General features: G+C 45.0%; 1 protein-coding gene and 1 long non-coding RNA gene across 2 annotated transcripts; one reads left to right on the top strand and one right to left on the bottom strand.

Annotated features, from left to right (window-relative positions):
* Positions 1-353: 353 nt before the first annotated feature.
* Positions 354-16,287, bottom strand: LOC110220124 (uncharacterized). Its single transcript, XM_021004021.2, is given in 6 exon segments — positions 354-2,225; positions 5,476-5,571; positions 6,377-6,503; positions 13,776-13,798; positions 13,801-13,945; positions 15,779-16,287. Coding segments are annotated over 5 exon segments (1,791 nt in total). The 5' UTR covers positions 13,934-13,945; positions 15,779-16,287; the 3' UTR covers positions 354-813.
* Positions 16,288-16,433: 146 nt separating this feature from the next.
* On the top strand, positions 16,434-19,315 carry LOC110220125 (uncharacterized). The gene is made up of 3 exons (XR_002327791.2): positions 16,434-16,551; positions 18,034-18,147; positions 19,008-19,315. It is a non-coding gene; the product is annotated as an uncharacterized LOC110220125 (long non-coding RNA).
* Positions 19,316-19,610: the final 295 nt, after the last annotated feature.

The following is a 19,610-nucleotide window of genomic DNA, read 5'->3' as shown; positions in this document are numbered from 1 at the left end:
AACAGGAGGGGGTTTGTCCATAACTGCAGCTCGTGGAGAATTTTTGCTTGTGGCAGGATGGTTGAGGAAGAGGTTTAATGATACTGATTCAAATTTTTTCAGAGTGATAAGTGATGATAATGTGGTTTTGGGAGGGGGGGGGGGTAAGTCCAGAGAACAAACAAGAATAAGTTTCTGAGGGGAACAAAGACAAGGGGGAGAGCTTTGGAGCCAACATACTGAGCAATTAATTATATGCTATAAAAAATAAATAAAAGATGCAGAATCTAATGGAGTTTTGCCATTTCATGCACAAACTTCTTTGTGTATGGAAAGTATTCTATTTGTTGGTGTTTCTAAAGTTCAAGCTAACAAACCTTAAAACATTTTTTATTTAATGTACAAATGGATTATACAAGAAAAGTCACAACTCTCCACACCCTTTGGTCAGCCAATTCTACTACTGGGCTTATATCCCCCAAAAGTCAATGACAGATGGAAAGGTCCATTATACATTAATATATTCACAGCAGCACTTTTCATGTGATAGCAAAGAACTGCAAACAAAGAGGACACTAATAATTGGAGAATGAGAGAAGAAAGAATAGTCTATTAATGTCCTGGAATATTACTGGGTAGTAAGAAACGACAGACATAAGGCATTCACAGAAAAATTCATCGCATTTCTATGGCTTTACCTACAACATGAATTCTCCAATATCCTAGAAGGTCTGTGCTCCAGCTAAAGGCTTTCCTTCCCACATCAATTAGATTAATTCCAATACAATTTCGATCATACCCAGGAAGATACAAACAGCAGATGAAGGCCTTCCTTCATCCATTACATTTATAGGGCTTCTCTCCAGTATGAATTCTCTGATGTGCAGCAAAGTGAAAATTCTGTCTGAAAGCCTTTCCACGTGGATGACATTTAGAAGTTTTCTCTCCAGTATGAACCTTCTGGTGTAAAATAAGGGATGATTTCAGGATAAAGGCCTTCCCACATTCATTGCACTTATAAGGCTTCTCTCCAGTGTGAATCCTCTGATGTACTCTAAGGTTTGAGCTTCGGCTAAAGGCCTTCCCACATTCATTACATTTATAGGGCCTTTCTCCAGCATGGATACTCTGATGTGTAAGAAGGGATGTACTCTGGCTGAAGGACTTGTCACATTCATTACATTTATAAGGCTTCCCTCTAGTATGAATATTCTGATGTCTCAGAAGGTCTCTACTCTGGCTGAAGGCCTTCTCACATTCATTACATTTATAGGGCTTCTCTCCAGTGTGAATGTTCTGATGTCTAAGAAGATCTCTACTCTGGCTAAAAGCTTTTCCACATTCATTGCACTTATAGGGCTTTTCTCCAGTATGAATCCTCTGATGGACGGCAAGGTTGGAGTGATTTCGAAAAGCCTTCCCACATTGATTGCATTCATAAGGTTTTTCTCCAGAATGAATTCTCTGATGTGCAATAAGGGAGGAGCTATAACTGAAGGCCTTCCCACACTCATTACATTTATAGGGCTTTTCCCCAGTATGAATCCTCTGATGTCTATGAAGGTCTCTACTCTGGCTAAAAGCCTTCCCACATTCATTACATTTATAAGCCTTTTCTACACTGTGAATTTTCTGATGTTGACTAAGATCTGTGTTCTGAAAAAAGGTCTTCCCACATTGATTACATTCGTAAGATTTCTTTCCTGCAGGAACTCTCTGATGTAGACTGAGAGATGAATTATGGGTGAAAGTTGTACCGTGTTCATTGTATTTATGAGGCATTTCTCCAATATTACTCTTCTGATGACTAATGAGATCTGGGCCCACGCTCAAGGATGTCTCACGGTGTTCACCTTGAAAAGCTTTTACTCCACGATGCTGGATAAGATCCATCTCCTCATTAAAGCTCTCCCCATATTCACTATATTTGGAATATCCATTCCCTGAGGTGATTTCCTTACATTCAAACAGGTCTGAATATTGCCGGGAGCTCCTTCTACTTTCAGCATGTTCATGATGAAGCTCTGACCCTTGATTAGAATTTCTCTCCAATGTATTATGTTCATCACCTTTCCCTTCACTGGGAGTTTTCCTGAGGCTCATTTTTAGTTTTTTTGAATGACTCTCCCAGCTGTCTTGTTTCTTCCCTGACCTGATATCAGAATCCCAGATTTCTCTCCATTTTAAATCACAGGAAATGCTTCGCTTTTGTGTAGTTTCCTTGGTTTTAGGCTTGGTCTCCCCATCTGAAAGAAACAAAAAGAGAAAAACATATTGTATTACTTCTACTGGCAGAAAGAAACCTAATTTACAGTTAGTGTCACTTCAGTCACCCCCCCCCCCCCTTTCTCCTCACCCTCCTCTCTCCTGGCCTCCCCTGAATGCCCAGAGCACATCTAGGCCAGCCAGACATGGACCTACTACAGAGGGCCTTCCTCCCTTTCCCTCCCCTCATTCCTTCCCTTGGCCACCTGGAAACCATCAAAGTTTCTTGACTGCTAATATGGCTTGCATAAGATAGGAGCAATCAACTTTATTCCTCTCCAAGAGATGGAGGACCATGAAGTCTCACCATCTGCTTTGCCACTGCCTCCTAAAGTCTCCTAGATCTCTGCCTTACCTTTATACCCTCTAGATTACCTGGAACTATTATCTGACCTACCTGGTGCCATATAGGGGCTATAACCAAAGGACCCAGGATGTTGCTATTCACCTGGATTTAGGACTTCTGGGCCATTCTGTTGCACTGAAGCTGAACATTCTGCTGTCTGTTATCTTCCCCAATTTGAGCATGAGTTCCTTGGGAAGAGGGACTGTCTGACCTTTTCTACATGGATTTCCAGTACAGTGCCGGGCACTTAGTAAGTTGCTAATAAATGGCTCTTCATTCATTCAGTATGTCAAGAAGCAGAACCTTCAAACTTGAAATGGAAGGATCAAGAATAACAAAATACTATCAGCCCCCACTTGTAGAAGAACTTTCTTTACAAAGAGCTTCCCACAGTTTCACACTAGATCCTCCCAACAAGTAGGTGACATAGGTAGAGAGGGCATTCTTTACCCTTTACAGCTCAGGAAAGGGACTCAGTGAGAGGACCAAAGCCACATTGCTTGGGGGAGGGGGTGTGTTCCAACTCCAATTCTATAATGGCTGGTCCAGAGCCCCTTCTACAGCCTCAAACTAGCTCTCTCCACTTGAGCATGATCTTTTCTACCAAAAGGATTATTAATTATAATTTTAATTTTGCTTGTCAGTAATGGATGTGTTTTACATGTCTGCTTTTCTGTGCAGAAGTTTTTTGGCCCTAGCACATGGTCAGTTCCTATAAAGTTGCTACCCTAAGTGAAACATGGGCATACTTCATTCAATTCTGAAAAGATCAAAGTTTCTACTAGATTAATTCTATAATGTAATTGATTTTAGGCCGTATTAATTTCATAATTGAGTCTGTATCTGCCTAAAGCCACCTTTCCATGTCCTTGAGTTGAGTTCAGGAATTTCACTTTCCCTTTCGTGTTAGTTTGAAGACACAAAAAGAAAAGTTGTTATCTACCATATCTTCAGCCCCAGCAGATATTGATTTGCTATCTTTAAGCCCCACAAATTAACATGGCACCATGCCCAAAAGAGATGCCATCTGTCCTTGCCAGTCCTTGTGAAATTAAGGGAGATTTTATCCCTCCTAAGGAGACAGCAAGTCTGGAAGTTCTGATCCCCTAGCTAAGATTACAAGATGCAGATGGATCCCATAAAACAATCAGCATTCCTTAATTGTCAGAGAGGAGTTAGCCTCACTTGAATGCCCGCCCACTTTTTTTTAGAATAGCCAATAGCAATGTTCCACAGCTACCAAGGCCCTTTCTTTCTCAGGGATCAATAAAGAGGGTCCCCTCCTCACTGGGGTCACTGGCTTTACTGAGGCAGCCAGTCTGACCAGCTTTGTTAACAAATATACCCATAACTGTTAATGAATGTATCTTGCTCAGAGTATGTGCCTTAGTCTACCTTTATTAAGCAACCCCTGGAGAGATGCAGATTGCAAACTACTTCTACAGGGGCTGCATCCCTGCCCCCTCAGCAGTCTCCACTACTAAAGACCCACAAAAGAAAGATCTCACTATCAAAATTCTTGGCATTGTCATACAGTTCCATATCATAAATGGATAGGATTTCATTAGCGTAAATGAGATTAAAGAATATGCGTTGCCTCTGCATAAGGGCCATGAGACCTTTCCGTTGGACTTGAAGCTATAAAAACTCTGTATTTTGTCTCCCTGTTAGAAAAAGAGCTCCTTGAGAGCAAAAGCTACCTTGCTTTTTAATTTATAATTTCACCCTTGCTTAATAAATGCTCTTTCATTTATTGATTCAACATTTTACCATTTACACTTCAGTGGCTCTGACCTCACCTCAGTATGGTGAGGTTCCCTCCCCTGAGTTAAGGAGAGCCCACCAAACCTGACAATCCTCTATTTTTCTTATCTGAATATATCAATATCCTCATAAAATGCAAAGGCCAGAAATGGACATTCCAGTGAGATCACAACAGATCCCAATACAGTTAGGGACACTATGTTTCTATCCCTGCAGCCTAAATTTAGGACAGTTTTCTGGACTGTCTATCTCATTTTTCACTCCACTGGCTTTTCTGCATGAACTATGGTCTAGACCAGGGGTGGAGAACCTACGGCCTTGAGGCCACATGTGGCCCTCTAGGTCCTCAAGTGCTGCCCTTTGACTGAATCCAAACTTCATGGAACAAATCCCCTTAATGAAAGTTCTGTAAAACTTGGATTCAGTCAAAGAGCCACACTTGAGAACATAAAAGGCCACATGTGGCCTCGAGGCCACAGGTTCCCCACCCCTGGTCTAGATGCACGTCCCCAGCCTGTAACTGTACCAGTGATCTGTTGAACCCATGTATTTAAAAGAAATTCCACCTTATCAAAGTTGGTATCCTGTTTATTGACCTTCTGTCTGCTTCAAAGACTGCCATCAATGCAACCCATTCATAGAAGGAGGCAGACTTTATTCACAGCTATCTATATCATCCTGCTAAGGTGACTCAAAAAATCCTGGAGGCTAGGGAACAATTCCTCTGTCTCATGCCCCTCTCAGGGCTTAGGGAATTGCTTTAACCTATTAGGAAGTGAAATATGTTGACTCAGTGACCAGTGAGAGGAAGTAACTCAGAAGAATGACTTCTGGGACAAAAGAGACCCCCAAGTTAGGGAAAGAAAAAACTTCCTGTCATGTATGGAGAATCATTCTTTTTTCAAAGAATGCAAAGATCCCACAAAAGAAATGAGGAAAATAACTCATGCTGATACAAAGGATTTACGAAAATGCTCAAAGCAGAAAGCCTCAGCCCTTCTCAAATGACCTTGGGGGCTTTGAGGAATGTGCTGTGCCCATTATTCCCAAGCATACTCAACATTTCCACATGAAGACCTCCCCAGACAGGAGGCCAGAAGCTCTTGATCTCCTTCACTCACCTAGACCAGAGTTCTTTGTGTCCACTTGCTTCAGCATCCACGGTGTTTCTGCTTGGTCCACCTGGGAGATCAGATCAGCTTTGGGAACTGGAAGCCCTGCTCATGGTAAATAAGGAAGGCCTGAGCACACAGAAAACCTCAGAATGCGTTGCTCTTCAGGGAAAGGGGACATTCAGGGAAGGGCTGGAGGGTGGTGCCAAGAACCCCTTAGGTATGCTGCTGGGAGCTACAGGAGAGGAGGGGGAAAAATTCATTAAACCCATTTGGAATCCAAAAACCAGCTCTTTGCCCAGTGCCCCTCCTAAAAGCACGAGAAATGTCCATGACTTCTAACATCTGCAATGGAATTTAAGGGAAATGTCTAGAAAAAATAGGGACAGACGTTCTCTGCTAGGCCCCTGAGGGTAGGATTCAGAGCAGAACATTACAAATGTAGGCTCCGTAACAGGAAGGACATCCCAATGATGAGGCAAGGCAGGGGCTGACTTAGGAACTAGAGAGTTCCCTTCATAGGAGATCTTCAAGCAAAAATTGTTGGGGAGGGGACAGAGGAAAGGTAAGACTCGATAATCTCCCAGACCACTTCCAAGTCTGAGATTCTTCAATTCTGACTTCATCTTTAACCTGAAACTCCCTAGAAACATTGAGACAGTCTGAAAAGCAACAAACCAAATCCCCAGCTTCCTGTTAAACAACACAAAGACTTTTATGTGAGAATAGGGAGCATCGGGGACCCTGACTCTTGGATGGAAAGAACTGAGGATCCTCTGGTTTCTAATGATGGATAAATGCCTGATATACTGTGCAATAGGCAGCAGGGGAGAGAGCAAAGGTATGCCCTACAATGCCAGATTCCAAATGGTTAGGGCACAAGTGGGCTCAGAAGGTGAGCTGTTCTTACCCAAGGACAGTAGGCTCTGAGAGATCTCTAGCATGACATCCTTGTACAGTTCCTTCTGAGAAGGGTCAAGAAGGCCCCACTCCTCCTGGCTGAAGTCCACAGCCACATCCTTGAATGTCACAGATTTCTAAAAAACAAAAGCCACAGGAATCAGACTAGTTCAACACCGTCAATTTACAGAGGAGAAAACTCATTCAAAGAAGGCAGCAGACTTGTCCAAAGGCCACACTGCTCATAAGTCAACATCTGAAAGCAACCGTCATTCTAGGAGCTAAATGGAATGTCGAGAAGAGCAGTTTGTGCTGGCATTTGGAAGGCAGTTGAAAAAACCTCTTATTATGAAGTGCTTGTCCCTGTGGAGACAGAAAGAAGATGTGTCTTTTATCAGTGATTTTTAAGGTTTTGTGAGGATCTACAGAGAAGACAGGGCAGACTAGGTGATACAAACCTCCTTCTTCATCAAAACTGTACTGCTATTTTATAAAGAAAACTTTGTAAAACAAATTCTATTAATACGTTGTGAGAATCTGTAAAGAAAAAAAATCTATTCTGCAAAAAATATTTCTTGTGGTTAATGAAGACAGGACGAACAAAAAAAGAGCAACATACTTTGCTTCCTATCTATAGGAGAAATATGAAGAAAATTATTTTAAAAAATAATTTTTATTGGTACCTTTTATTGTATCTTGCCTTGATTTCCCCCTGCATCATTGCATATCCCACCTCCCAGAAAGCCATCCTTTTAAACAAAGTTGTCTTTTTTTTTTTGTAAGAGAAATAGTTTAATTGTTTGGGAGGGGTTGCTCTTTCCATTTACATTGCTGTAGTTGTTGTATATAATGTTTGCTTGGATCTGCTTACTTTACTTTGCATCAGTTACACAAGTCCTTCCGTGCTTCTCTATATTTATCGTATTCACTGTTTCCTACAGCAGCACAATGATATTCTATTATATTCCTACGCCACAATTTCCTTAGCCATTCTCTAGTCAACAGGTTATCTGTTCTGCTTCTGTTATTCGCTACTACTAAATTTGCAACTAAAATATTTGGGTATATATGAGCCTTACATTTTGAAACTGACTTCCCTGGGATACATGCCTAGCAGCTGAAGCTCTGGCTCAAAGGGTGGGGCATTTTAGCCACTTTACTTGCATAATTCCACAATGCTTCACAGAAAGGCTGTGCTCAGTCACAACTCTACCAATAATTAATTCCTGTACTTGTCCTTCCCCAGTGCCTCCAATACTGACTAGACCCATTTTTGATCATTGTATTTCTCTTCATATTCGTGATCCAGAGCATTCTTTTTATTGTTAGTTAGTTAGTAGGTTGTTTAAGTTATTAACAACTAGGTTATTAATAGTTGGCAATTTTTCTTTTAAGAAATGTCTGCTACATGGTTTCATCAAAAATATATTGAAGGGGCAGAGCCAAGATGGTGGAGTAAAAGCAGTGACTTGCTTGAGCTCTCCCCCAAACCCCTCCAAACACCTGTAAAAAATAGCTCTAAACAAATTCTAGAGCAGCAGAACCCACAAAAAGACAGAGTGAAACAAATTTCCAGCCCAAGACAACCTGGATGGTTGGTTGGAAAGGTCTATCTCGTGAGGCTGGGAGAGAAGTGCAGTTTAGTGTGGGCACTCAGGCAAAAAGACCAGGCCTCAGCAAACCTGGAGCAGGCCTCAGGGGGGCTGAATCATGGGCAGCTGTGGTGGTTTCCAGACTTCTCAACCCACAAATGCCAAAGACGACTTAGAAGGTCACTAGGAAAACTCTGACTGCGGTGAGAGAGAAGCTAGGTCCCATGCCCAGTCACTGTGCAGCCCCAAGACACAGCCTGCTTCTGGAGCTCTCGGCCCACAGACTCAGGGAGAATCAAGTGGCTGATCAGATGGGGATTGCAGGGAGGTGAGAGGGAATGGGTGAATCTTATTTTCACTGGATTTGGCTTAAGGAGGGAATAACATACACACTCAATCGGGTATGGAAATCTATCTTACCTTACAGGAAAATAGGCGAGGAAGGGGACAAGAGAGCAGGGGGATGATAGAGAGGAGGGCAGATTGGAGGAGGGGGTAATCAGAGGCAAACACTTCTAAGGAGGGACAGGATCAAAAGAGAGAATAGAATAAATGGGGGGTGGGATAGGATGAAGGGAAATATACTTAAGTTTTTCACCACATGACTACTATGGAAGTGTTTTGCATGACTACACATGTATAACCTGTATCAAGTTGCTTGCCTTCTCAATGAGGGTGGGTGGGGAGGGAGGAAGGGAGAAAATTTGGAACCCAAAGTTTTAAAAACAAATGTTAAAAATTGTTTTCACATGCAGCTGAGAAATAAGATACGCAGGCAATGCAGTACAGAAATCTATCCTGCCTTAAAGGAAAATTGAAGGGGATAAGGGAAGGGGGAGGGGGGACATAGAAGGGAGGGCAGATTAGGAGAAGGGGTATTCAGAATGCATACCATCTTGGGGTGGGGGAAGGGATGAGATGGGGAGAAAATCTGGAACTTAAAATCTTGTGGAAGTGAATGTCAAAAACTACAAATAAATAAAAATTTTAAAATATATTGAAAAATGTTTTTTGTTCTTCAATATTACTATTAGTTGTCAATATCTCTTGGAATCCAAACCTTTATCTGAGAAACCTCATGGGAAGATTTCAGCTTCCATTCTCACCTGAGATATTTAGTTTTTTTCAAAAGCATCTTCTATACTTGCCTCTCACTTTTCTGGTTACTAATTTACCTCTTATCTGTAGCTATGAAAAATGTATGATCTTAGGCTCTTCTAAATTTACGGCCTAATCTTTAATATTCAAGTCATGTGTTCATTTTCAATCTATTATGGAATATGCTATCGACTTTTGGTCTGATACACAATTATAAAATGTTAACAATTGGAAAGTGGCTTCCGAAGTACAAGATGGTTAGCGACTTCGAGAACAACTTAAATTGCTGGAGAAGTATTTCGTACTAATGGCTAGACTGAGCCAATATGATACACATGACTGTATGGCCTACGTCAATTGAGTTAATGCTATTGAAAATTACCAAAGATATGTTTTACAGAGCTAGATAAAAAGAACAACAAAATTCATTTGGAAGAGCAAAAGGCCTATGCTATTCATAGAAATAATGGGGAGAAAAAGGCAGGAATGAAAAGGAATAGAACTGCTTGCCCCAAACTATATGATGAATCAGCAGTCATTAAAATCACTTGGTACTGGTTTAAAGAATATGAAAGTGGATCAATGAAACATAGGAGGCCAGAGATTCAAACAGGGCTATTTCTGCTGAGGGAACTGCCATACTTTCTGTATTTAGGTTCAGAATCTCAGCATTAACCTGGATTCCTTCATCTCTTTCCCCCCCCACCTTAGGCAACTGGGGTTAAGTGACTTGCCCAGGGTCACACAGCTAGGAAGTGTCAAGTGTTTGGTCAGAGGCTGGATTTGAACTCAGGTCCTCCTGATTTCAGGGCTGGTGCTCTATCCCCTGCACCATCTAGCTGCTCCTCGATTCCTTCGTCTCTTGCACCCCCATATCCAATCAATGAATCCCGAACCTTGATATTTCTACCTTCCTAACATTTCTTGCTCTAGAGTCCTTCTCTCCACTCACAAGGCTATACAGGCTTAGTTCTGCCCCTTCTCACCCCTCATCCAGATTATAGCAACAGGTTCTTCCCTACTCTAAGTTTTTCAGCACACGGCTACCAAAGTGATTTTCATTAAGCATGGAACTGACCATAAAATTGGACCATGCGACCATCTCCAGTGGTTTCCTATTGCCTCTAGGATAACACGGAAACTCCTTTGTTGTCGTTCAGTTATTTTTCAGTCGTGCAATTCTTTGTGGGGTTTTCTTGGTGAAGACACTGGAATGGTTTTCCATTGCCTTCTCCAGCTCACTTTATAGACAAAGAAACTGAGGCAAACAGGGTTAAGTGACCTGCCCAGGGTCACACAGCCAGTAAGTGTCTGAAGCCCCATTTTGAACTCAGGAAAATAAGTCTTCCTGACTCCAGGCAGGGCACTGCATTCGATGCACCACCTAGCTTCGGAATCTTTCCTTTTTTTTTAAAGGAAACTTCTTTACCTAACTATTAAAGACCTTCACAACCTGGGCCCAAGCTACCATTCCAGTCTCATTAGATATTACTCCTATCCTGTACTCCATAATACAGCCCCCCTCGCCTCTCCATTCCTCACAAAATCTCCCACGTCAAGGCCTTTGCTCCACTATCATCTGTGCCTACAATGTGCCTTCTTACATTCAACTCAGAAAGTTCCTGTCTTCCTTTAAAAGGCAGCTCAGACATCTACATGAAGCCTTTTCTGATCCCTACTACCTCCAACTACTACTACCTTCCCTCCAGCAACTTGTACTTAACTACTTTGTCAATATTTAAGTGTACATGGATATAGATATATACTTTGTATACTTAGGTATTTATATATTTGAGGTGTCTCTTGTTAAAATGTAAACTCACAACAACTAGGGATTGTTTCATTTTGTCTATTTACTTGTCTATTTAGCACAGTTCTGGTACATAGAAGGCACTTAATAAATACTTATTGATTAATTCCACTTGTACAGTTTTTAGCCCCAAATGGACCATTTGCTTTTTCATAGTCTCTATTAGCTTTGGAACAATTCTTGGTCAGGTATGTAAAAATAATTTACTTGCCACCATTTAAAATTTAATGTCTTAAAGCTATAATTTTCAATATATTTCACATGCCTGTTTCTTCTATAATTTCATTTTATTCCATCATTTCTCTTCTGAAACACTCTGGAGATTCTAATTCCATTATTTTGAGGGTTTCCTGAGAATTTACAGGGCTGAGCTTGCTTCTAGGGACTATATCCCAGAGACACGGGGATTCCAGGTGGAGTCATAGGGCAGTACACATTGTCTAACCCTTCCTTCCTCAAAGGGCAGCTAGGTGACACAGAACATCAGGCCTGGAGTCATGAGTTCAAATCTGGCCTCAGACACTTACTAGTTATGTGACCCTGGGCAAGTCACTTAACCCAGTTTGCCTCAGTTTCCTCATCTGTAAAATGAGCTGGAGATGGAAACAACAAACCACTCCACTACCTCTGCCAAGAAAGCCCCAAACGGAGTCACAAAGTGTTGGACATGACTTAATAACAACAAAAAGAGAAGATGGGAGCAAGGACAGGAATCAGAGGTTGAAAATAAGAGCATGGAATTGTCCTGTATATTTCATGTTAGAAATGCTAAAATGGGGCAACTAGGTGGCGCAGTGGATAGAGCACCGGCCCTGCCGTCAGGAGGACCTGCATTCAAATTCGGCCTCAGATACTTAACACTTACTAGCTGCGTGACCCTAGGCAAGTCACTTAACTCCATTGCCTAGAAGAAGAAAAAAATGCTAAAACTCAGAATGTTCCTGAAGCTATCTGTTGACTTGAGGACAACCTCGAAAGGTCTGGTGTCTTCAGCTGCTTCTTTTGAGCAGGCTGGAGAATTTTCCAACATAAGTCTAACTAGAAAACTCTCTGGATGTATATATCAAGGCCATTGTCAGAAAAGGTAAGGACCCAGGGCCACAGCTGAGAAGGAGCTGTGGGCAACTTGAGGAAAGAAAAGCTGGACAACTCTATGGCTCCCCCTGGAGTTCCTGTGACCCAGGGTGAAGCCCACCTGGAAGCAAGCTCAGCTCTATCTGTCCCAGGCTCTGGTCTGGTCTTACCCTCTCCTTGTCCTGTGCCCTCTTAGCTTTCCATGCTCATTACATGTTACTCCCCCTCATGTCTTCTAAGTCCCTAGTGTCACCAGCATCCTTACCAATATCATTCTGTCCCCTCTCTCCCTGTCCTTTGCTATGACATTCTCCCCTTCCTTAGTGTCTCCTCTGGAATTCCTGGTTTTTTTCAAGTTCAGTTTACGTGTTCCCTACTTTGATAGGCCTTTCCCCAAGTTGTTAGCACCCCCCTCCCCTCAATCACTGTGTTTTCCTTGGGAGAGGGACAGGAGATATATGCCCTATGTGCTTACATGTGGGCATGTGTAGTCCTTCTGGTGTTATATAAGCTCCTTGGTGTCAGACATAGTGTGACTGTTATATTTGTGTCCCCAGTGCCTGGTGCACAGTAGGTGCTGTTTGAATATTTATTGATTGTCATTGACCCACTGAAGTCAAATTTAAGAGAGATGAAAGTAGAATTGAACACTAGGGTTCAAAAAACTCTCACTTCACAAGTACAAGAGAGAAGAAGGCTGGCTAGACAACAGTTCAACTGATACAGATCTAGGGGTCTAAATGGACGCAAGCTCAACACAAGTCAACAGTGTGATACAGTCGCCCAGAAAGCGAATGCCATCTTAGGCCTCCCTGTGAGAGGCTCAGGGTCCAAGACCTGAGACTCTGTGTGTGTTGCCATGGTCTGAAGTGGCCCTTCTGAAGTCTCACTCTGGGCTGTATCTTTTAGGAAGGCCAGTGAGAAGGGCCAGAGCATCCCCAGGAGGATGAACACAATGGTAAAGGGCCATGAGATGGGGCCATTAAGAACTGCTGGAAGGAGAAAAGACTTTGGCAGGACATGAAATGTTAGCTGAATTTCAATGTCTCAAGCACAGTCACAGAGAGGAGAGTTTGGACTTGTTCTTCTCGGCAGAGCCATAGAACCAGGAGCATAGGGAGGAGTGGTAGAGACACAAATTTAGGCTCAAGTGAAGGAAAAATGTCCTACCCAACAGAGTTGTCAAAAAATAGAATGGGTTCCCCTCATTGGATACCACGAAGGACATAGGGGTGGCAGAAGGCATTCTCATTCAGGCATGAGTTACAGAAATGACTACTGAGGCCCCCCTCACCACTGAGATGCTGTGATTCTGGAACTCGGTCATCCCTGATGGGAGCTGAATATGTGTTTGTTCACAGGAAGAGATCAAAGCTGAGGGAAAGGACCCCTAGGTACTGAAATATTCACAACAGCTCTTTTGGTTGGAAGGGCAAAAAAAAAGAAAACAACTACTACTATTAATAGCTAGCAATTATATAGTTTGCAAGGCACTTTATAAATATTGTCTTTTATTCATCTTTAACAAGATAATATTTGTAAAGTACTTAGCACAGTGCCTGGCACACAGCAAGTGCTTAACAGATGCATCCCTTCCCTCTATCTTCACAATATCCCAGGGAGGCAGGTACTATCGCTATTCCTATTTTACAAATGAAGAAATTTAGGCTGAGGTGAAGTGACCTGGCCAGGGTCCCACAGCTAGCTACTACTGTATTAGATTTATTTATTAAAAAAGAAACAATCCATGAATGATGGTTTTGTATTGAATCTTGTTCTGCTGTTCTCTTGGTATTTTCTGGTGTTTGTCACGTCTGTGGACTGACTGCACTTACCATGGACGGAGTTCTCGGGTTCTAGGGGCCATTCGCTCTGGCTCCAGGCTTCCCTCTTGGGCCGGGCCTGGATCCTCCACAGGCTGAGCTAGGGATGCAAAAGGATCCCTGAAGGGGAGAGCTCTTGCCCTTCCCTTCCCAGACTGGAGGCTGGCCATCTTCACAAGCACCTACAGAGAGGAAAGTCCCAAAGAGAGTAAGAGCTCCAGGCCTTGTCATAGGGAGAGACTCAAGCCAAAAGAAGACAGAAGTAAGGGTCAGGTCTGGAAACACAGAAGGTCAGAACAGAAACAATTTTTGACATCCTTCCTTGCTTCAATCTCCTCAGCTTTCTCCTTTGGAGACCCAAGAAGTAGGAAGGACTTTGGAGGCCCAGATGGGATGAAAGAAGCCAGAGTACTCACTGCATCCAGAATCAGCTCTTTCCATCCACACCCTCTCCCTTCCCAGTCTCCTTCCACCCCCTCCCCCCCCAACCTCCAAGCACATAGAGTATCTAAAGCCAAGAGCTCTTAACCATTTGAGTCATGGATTCCTATGAGAGTCTGGTGAGGTCTGTGGACAGGGGACCCCTTTTCAGAATGACATTCTTAAATGCATAAAATAAAATAAAGGATTACAAAGGAAATCAGTCATATTCAAATATAGTTATGGAAATTTTTTTTAAATTTGCCCCAGGCTAAGAACTCTCGGTCTAAACACATCACTTTTTTTTTTAATCCAAGAGGGAGGGATGCTAGGGAAGGCTGGTGATGGGGAGGGCCATGGCGCTGACAGGCTTGGAAACGGACAGGGTAAAGCGGAGGGCTAGAAACAATATTTCTTCTGGGAGTAAAGTGGCTGGAAGCTCAGACTACTGAATCTGGGGCAAGGAGTCCAGGATTAGGATAGGATCCAAGGTGAAGGGGATAGTGGGAGAGAAACCCTGAGTGCTCGGGAGGGAGGGTGGGCTGTAACAGAAGGCAGGAAGCCTAAATAGCGAATGGGTCTGGGAGACAGAGGGGCAGCTAGATGGCTCAGAGGATGGAGAGCTTGAGCTCAAATATGGCCTTAGACACTTACTAGCTGTGTGACCTTGGGTAAGTCACTTAACCTCTGTTTGCTTTAATCCAACCAGAGAAGGAAATAACAAACCTCTCCAGTATCTTTGCCAAGAAAACTCCATGGGCCGTAGGGTCCAGTGGCTCATGAAGAGTCAGACACGACTGAACAAATGGGAGCCAGGACTACTAGGACACTGTAACAGCCTAGAGAATAGGGGGGGCAAAGACACAGGGGAGGGGAGTCGAAGGCTTGACAGGCTGCAGGCATAACCCCTGGCTCCAGCGAGTGGGAGAGGATATTTGAACCCAAACAGGACCCAGATGAAGTGGGGGGGGGAGGCAGTGCTAAAGGAGGGATGTCTAGGGGGGGTTGGAGGGTAGACTGAAGGAGAGAGGCCTTTGGGGGCTTGGATGGAGGGCTGAAAGGGGGACATCTGAATATAGCTTTAAGCAGACCGTCTAGATTTGGGGGTAGCTGGGATGAGGGCAAGTATATTGGGGGCCTGGGGGTGGTAAGTGTCTGGGGGATGGAAGATAAGATAGGAAGGAGACTGGATGGCTACGGAGAAGAGGGGCTGAATACGGGATGTGGCCCGCTGAAAGAAGGAATCTTAGGGGTGGGGGAAGAACAGAACCAAGGAGATCGAAGACGGGACCCTGGGGGGCGGAGCAGGGGGCAGGCCAAAAGGGGAAGGCGGGGTGCCAGGGAGCCTGGAGGCGAGCACTCTGGGAGGAGGGGCGGGAGGCTGGCAGAGGGCGGGACAGAGGGGAGGAGGCTGGAGGCGGGACCAAAGGGGGGGAACGGGCCTAAGACAGGAGGGGGGGGCGGAGCTGGAGGCAGGGTGCCTTCCAGGAAGGGAAGGCAGGAATGGGGGGTGGCTGCCTGGGGTGGAGGGGGGATTGGAGCCAGGTTGAAGAACAGATGCCTGGGGTCCCATCGGGGAAGCCAGCTACACTCACCGGGAGGTCCGACGGGAGGAGGGAGGCAGCAGGAAAGGGCAGCAGAGGCGGGGCGGAGCCTGAGGCCGGAGCAAGGGCCCAGGTCCAGGCTCTGTCCGCCGGGGGCCCCCTAGCCCGGCCCTAGGTTCCCAACAAGCTGAGAGCCGGCGATCTCAGGCCCGAAGGCTTCCTGGAGGAGGAGGTCCAGGACTGAGCTTGCCAAGGCGGGGCCGCGTGGGAAGGGGAAGAGGAGGAAGAAGGGGGGCCTCCGTGGGCTGGCACTCTCTGGGCTCCGGGCTCTGGGCCCTCCCAGACCCAGCCGCCCCGCCCCTGAGGCCTCGGGATTGGGCCTGAAATGGAGCGTACCTCCCTCTGACCCTCAGTAACTCCATCTTGGTTGGAGCTGGCCTGCCATCCTAAACTGGCAAAGCAGAAAGTCCCCCTGTCTGTGCACGCTGGGTTGCGAAGCACTGCCGGGGCCCCGGGCCCTGCGGCCTGCGCCGTGCACCCTGGGCGGTGCACTCTGGGCCGTGCTCCCTGGCCGTGCTCCGTGGGCTCTGAGCCGGCTGTGCACCCGGGGCCGTGCTTCCAGGGCTCTGAGCCCTGCGCCCTGGGTCGTGCTCCCTGCTGCGCCCTGCGGGGGGGGGGGGATAGGGGGGGTGACCTGGGGCCTCGAGGGCGTTAGACACCGTCTCCAGAGGGAAGCCTTGGACCTTGGATCTCCTCCTTTGGGCTTGTTAGAGCAGAAGTTTCGTTATGAGAATGATTTTACTCCCAAACATTTCTGTAACGAGGTAGGAAAAGGCTTTGTTATGGCCAGATGCCATGTGAAGGGAGCCAATCAGAATCCAAAAAGCATTTCCTGTCAAGGCCATACACATTTACTAAGCCCTTCCTATGTGCCAGGCACTGGGCTGGGTGCTGGGGATATAAAGAAAGGTATCCCTGCCCTCAGGGTGCTCACAGTCTAAAGGGGAATGTCCAAACAGGATATGTGCAAGATCAAATGGAGATAATCAATAGAAGCAAGACACAAGCATTAAGGGGCATGGACAGCTATTAGCAGAAGACAGGACCTTAGCTGGGGTTTAAGGCAGCCAGGGGTGCCAGGCAGCAGGCTGGAGCTGGGAGCAGAGAGAGTTCCAGCAATGGGGGACAGACTGCAATGTCATTGGATTGCAGAGTGGAGGAGAAAGGTGTAAGAAGACAAGAAAGATAGAAAGGGAGGATTCTAAGGGGCTTTAAAAGCCAAATGGGATTTTTGTATTTAATCCTGGATGGCATAGGGAGCTGCCTGAGTTTATTCAATATGAAAGTGACATGGTCATGCCTGAACTTTAAGATCACTGGGGGGGAGGAGGGGGACTGGAGAGGGAATAGACTGGAGACAGGGAAACCACCCAGCAGCTACAGCAATAGTCCAAGCCTGAAGTGATGAAGGCTGGCACTGGGTAGTGGCAGGCTCAGAATGCAGGAGGAGATAGGAGATAGGATATGGTTGGGGGTGAGAGGATGCCACTTAGGTGTCTGGCCTGGGTGACTGGAAGGATGGTGGCACCCTGGACAGTAACAGGGAAGTTGGGAAAAGGTAGAATTCTCCCAATCAGGAGAGCAGGGCCCTGGATGGGAGCTGGGAAGCTGAATCTGAGACCGGAAGTTGGTAGGAAGGTGGCCATAAAGACCTCTTCTTGCTATTAGCTTAGAGTTGGGGGGCATCCCCCCTCCCAATCACACACACACACACACACACACACACACACACACATACCCCATACATGCCTTTACTTCTTCTGGCCAACCTCATTCATGAAAGCATTTGGAGGTGACAAATTGGCTGCTCTCAAACTTTTGGTGATGCATTACTGAAATTACTTGGCTTCTTGGCATGAGAGAGTCACCCCTTTGGGGTACCTTGCTTATCTCCCACCATGACAGCAGCAAGAGGAACCACCACTTTGGGGTCTCTTGCTATCTCACCATAACAACAGCATGGCCAGACTGCTACGTGGTACAGTGAATAGAGAGCCCTGAGCTGAAAGGCAGGAAGATGTGAGTTCAAATGCAGCCTCAGACACTTACTAGCTGTGTCACCCTGGACAAGTCCCTTACCCTCTGTTGGTCTTAGTTTCCTCAACTGTAACATGGAGATAGTAATTGCCTACCTCCAGGGCTGTTGTAAGGATCAAATGAGATAACATTGTAAAGTGCTTAGCACAATTCCTGGCATACAGTGGGTGCTTAATAAAGGCCAGTTTTCTTTCTTCCTATTCACTAAGGCACCTGGTTGCTATTTGGAGGATGCTTCTATGCAAAGAAGATTGGATTGGATTGGAAATAATGGAAGAGGGAGTGATATCCAATGTGACTAGAAAGAGATACATTGGATCAAGGTACAAAGGGCTTTTAAAAGCCAAACAGAAGACTTAATTTTTTATTCTAGAGGCAATAGGACACTATGGGAATTTATTGAGTAGGGAATTGACGTTTCTGGATCTCTATTAAAGTTGTTAGTTTGTCAACAGTTTGTAGGATGGATTGGAGTGGTGAGAGACTTGAGGCAGGAAGACCGATGACAGGAAACGAGTGAGGTGAGACATTAGGGAAGATGAAGATGGTGTGGAGACTTACTGAAAGATCTGACGATTGAATATGTAGGATGAGGGGGAGGTTACAGATTCAGGAGACTGGAAAAATAGTAGCGCCCTTGGCAAAAAGAGGAACATTCCCAATGGTTTTGGAGAAAAGATCATGATTTTCATTTTGGACATTTTGGCTTTGAGATATCTCTGGGGCATTCAGTTGAAAATATCCAATAGGTCATGTAGAACTTAAGCTCAGAAGAGAGACAGGGGCTGGAGAGAGAGATCTGGGAGTCAACCACATAAAGATAACTGAGGAGGTCACCAAGAGAGAAAGAATAAGAAGAGAAGAGGGCCTAAGAGTGAGCCTTGGGGAATATCCACCGGTGTGTGGAGGGGAATGATGAGCCAGCAAAGGACACAGAGAAGATAGAGAAGTCACACAAGCAGAAGAACTGAGAGTGAGGAGTGTTGGGACAACCCAGAGAAGAGAGGGTGGGATCAACGATAGCAGATGCTGTGACAGGGTGAGAAAGATGAGGAGTGAAAAAAGACCAAGAGAGTAAGTAATTAAGAGATCTTTGAGACATGAGTCTGGGAGCAGCAGACTCATGTCTCAGAGCCTCTCAAAGCCTAACCAGGAACCTCATTGAAGCTTGGGTTCTCTCCAGGTCCAAGATGGGAACTGCCAGCGGATTGTGAATGTCATAAAGGAAGGCCAGATTCCCCGTAACGAGATCACCGCTGTGATCACTTGGTGCGGCTGGCATGGCACAGTGCCATCAGTGTCTTAAATAAAGCATCTGACCAATGAGTTGACTCTTGTCCCATGTTGTAGAAGATGCACCAAAGGGAGAGAGAGGTGGTAGGCTTTTCCTCAGAACACCGAGGATTTTCTGTGACTGCAGACTCAAAGCTGGTTGTTGTTATGGCTGGGACATGGCAGCTAGAGAGAGAAAGTCGTCTTCATTTGGTCCAGCATAAGGTGAACATCTTTAAATTCATCATTCCTAATATTGCCAAATACAGCACTAATAGCAAGCTGCTTGTTTTTTTCTAACGCAGTGGATATTTTGACATACATGGCCCAGAAATGAAGTGGCCGTTCCTGAAACTGTGCTGTTTAGAAGTGGCTGCAATCTAGATTTTGTCCCAAAGTTATCTTTGGGAACATGGAGACTCGAGCTCTCCTGTGTGGAGTGGTGTGAATGTTGTGTGGGGGAGGTCTCTCTGAAGAATCTTTATCCTGCCTTTGGAACTGCTGCTGAGTCAGA

Source organism: Phascolarctos cinereus, unplaced genomic scaffold, assembly GCF_003287225.1.
Source record: "Phascolarctos cinereus isolate Bilbo 61053 unplaced genomic scaffold, phaCin_HiC Scaffold_726;HRSCAF=1367, whole genome shotgun sequence".
Classification (NCBI taxonomy): domain Eukaryota; kingdom Metazoa; phylum Chordata; class Mammalia; order Diprotodontia; family Phascolarctidae; genus Phascolarctos; species Phascolarctos cinereus.
Note: the sequence above shows the minus strand (reverse complement) of the source record. Positions and strands in the feature narration are given on the sequence as shown.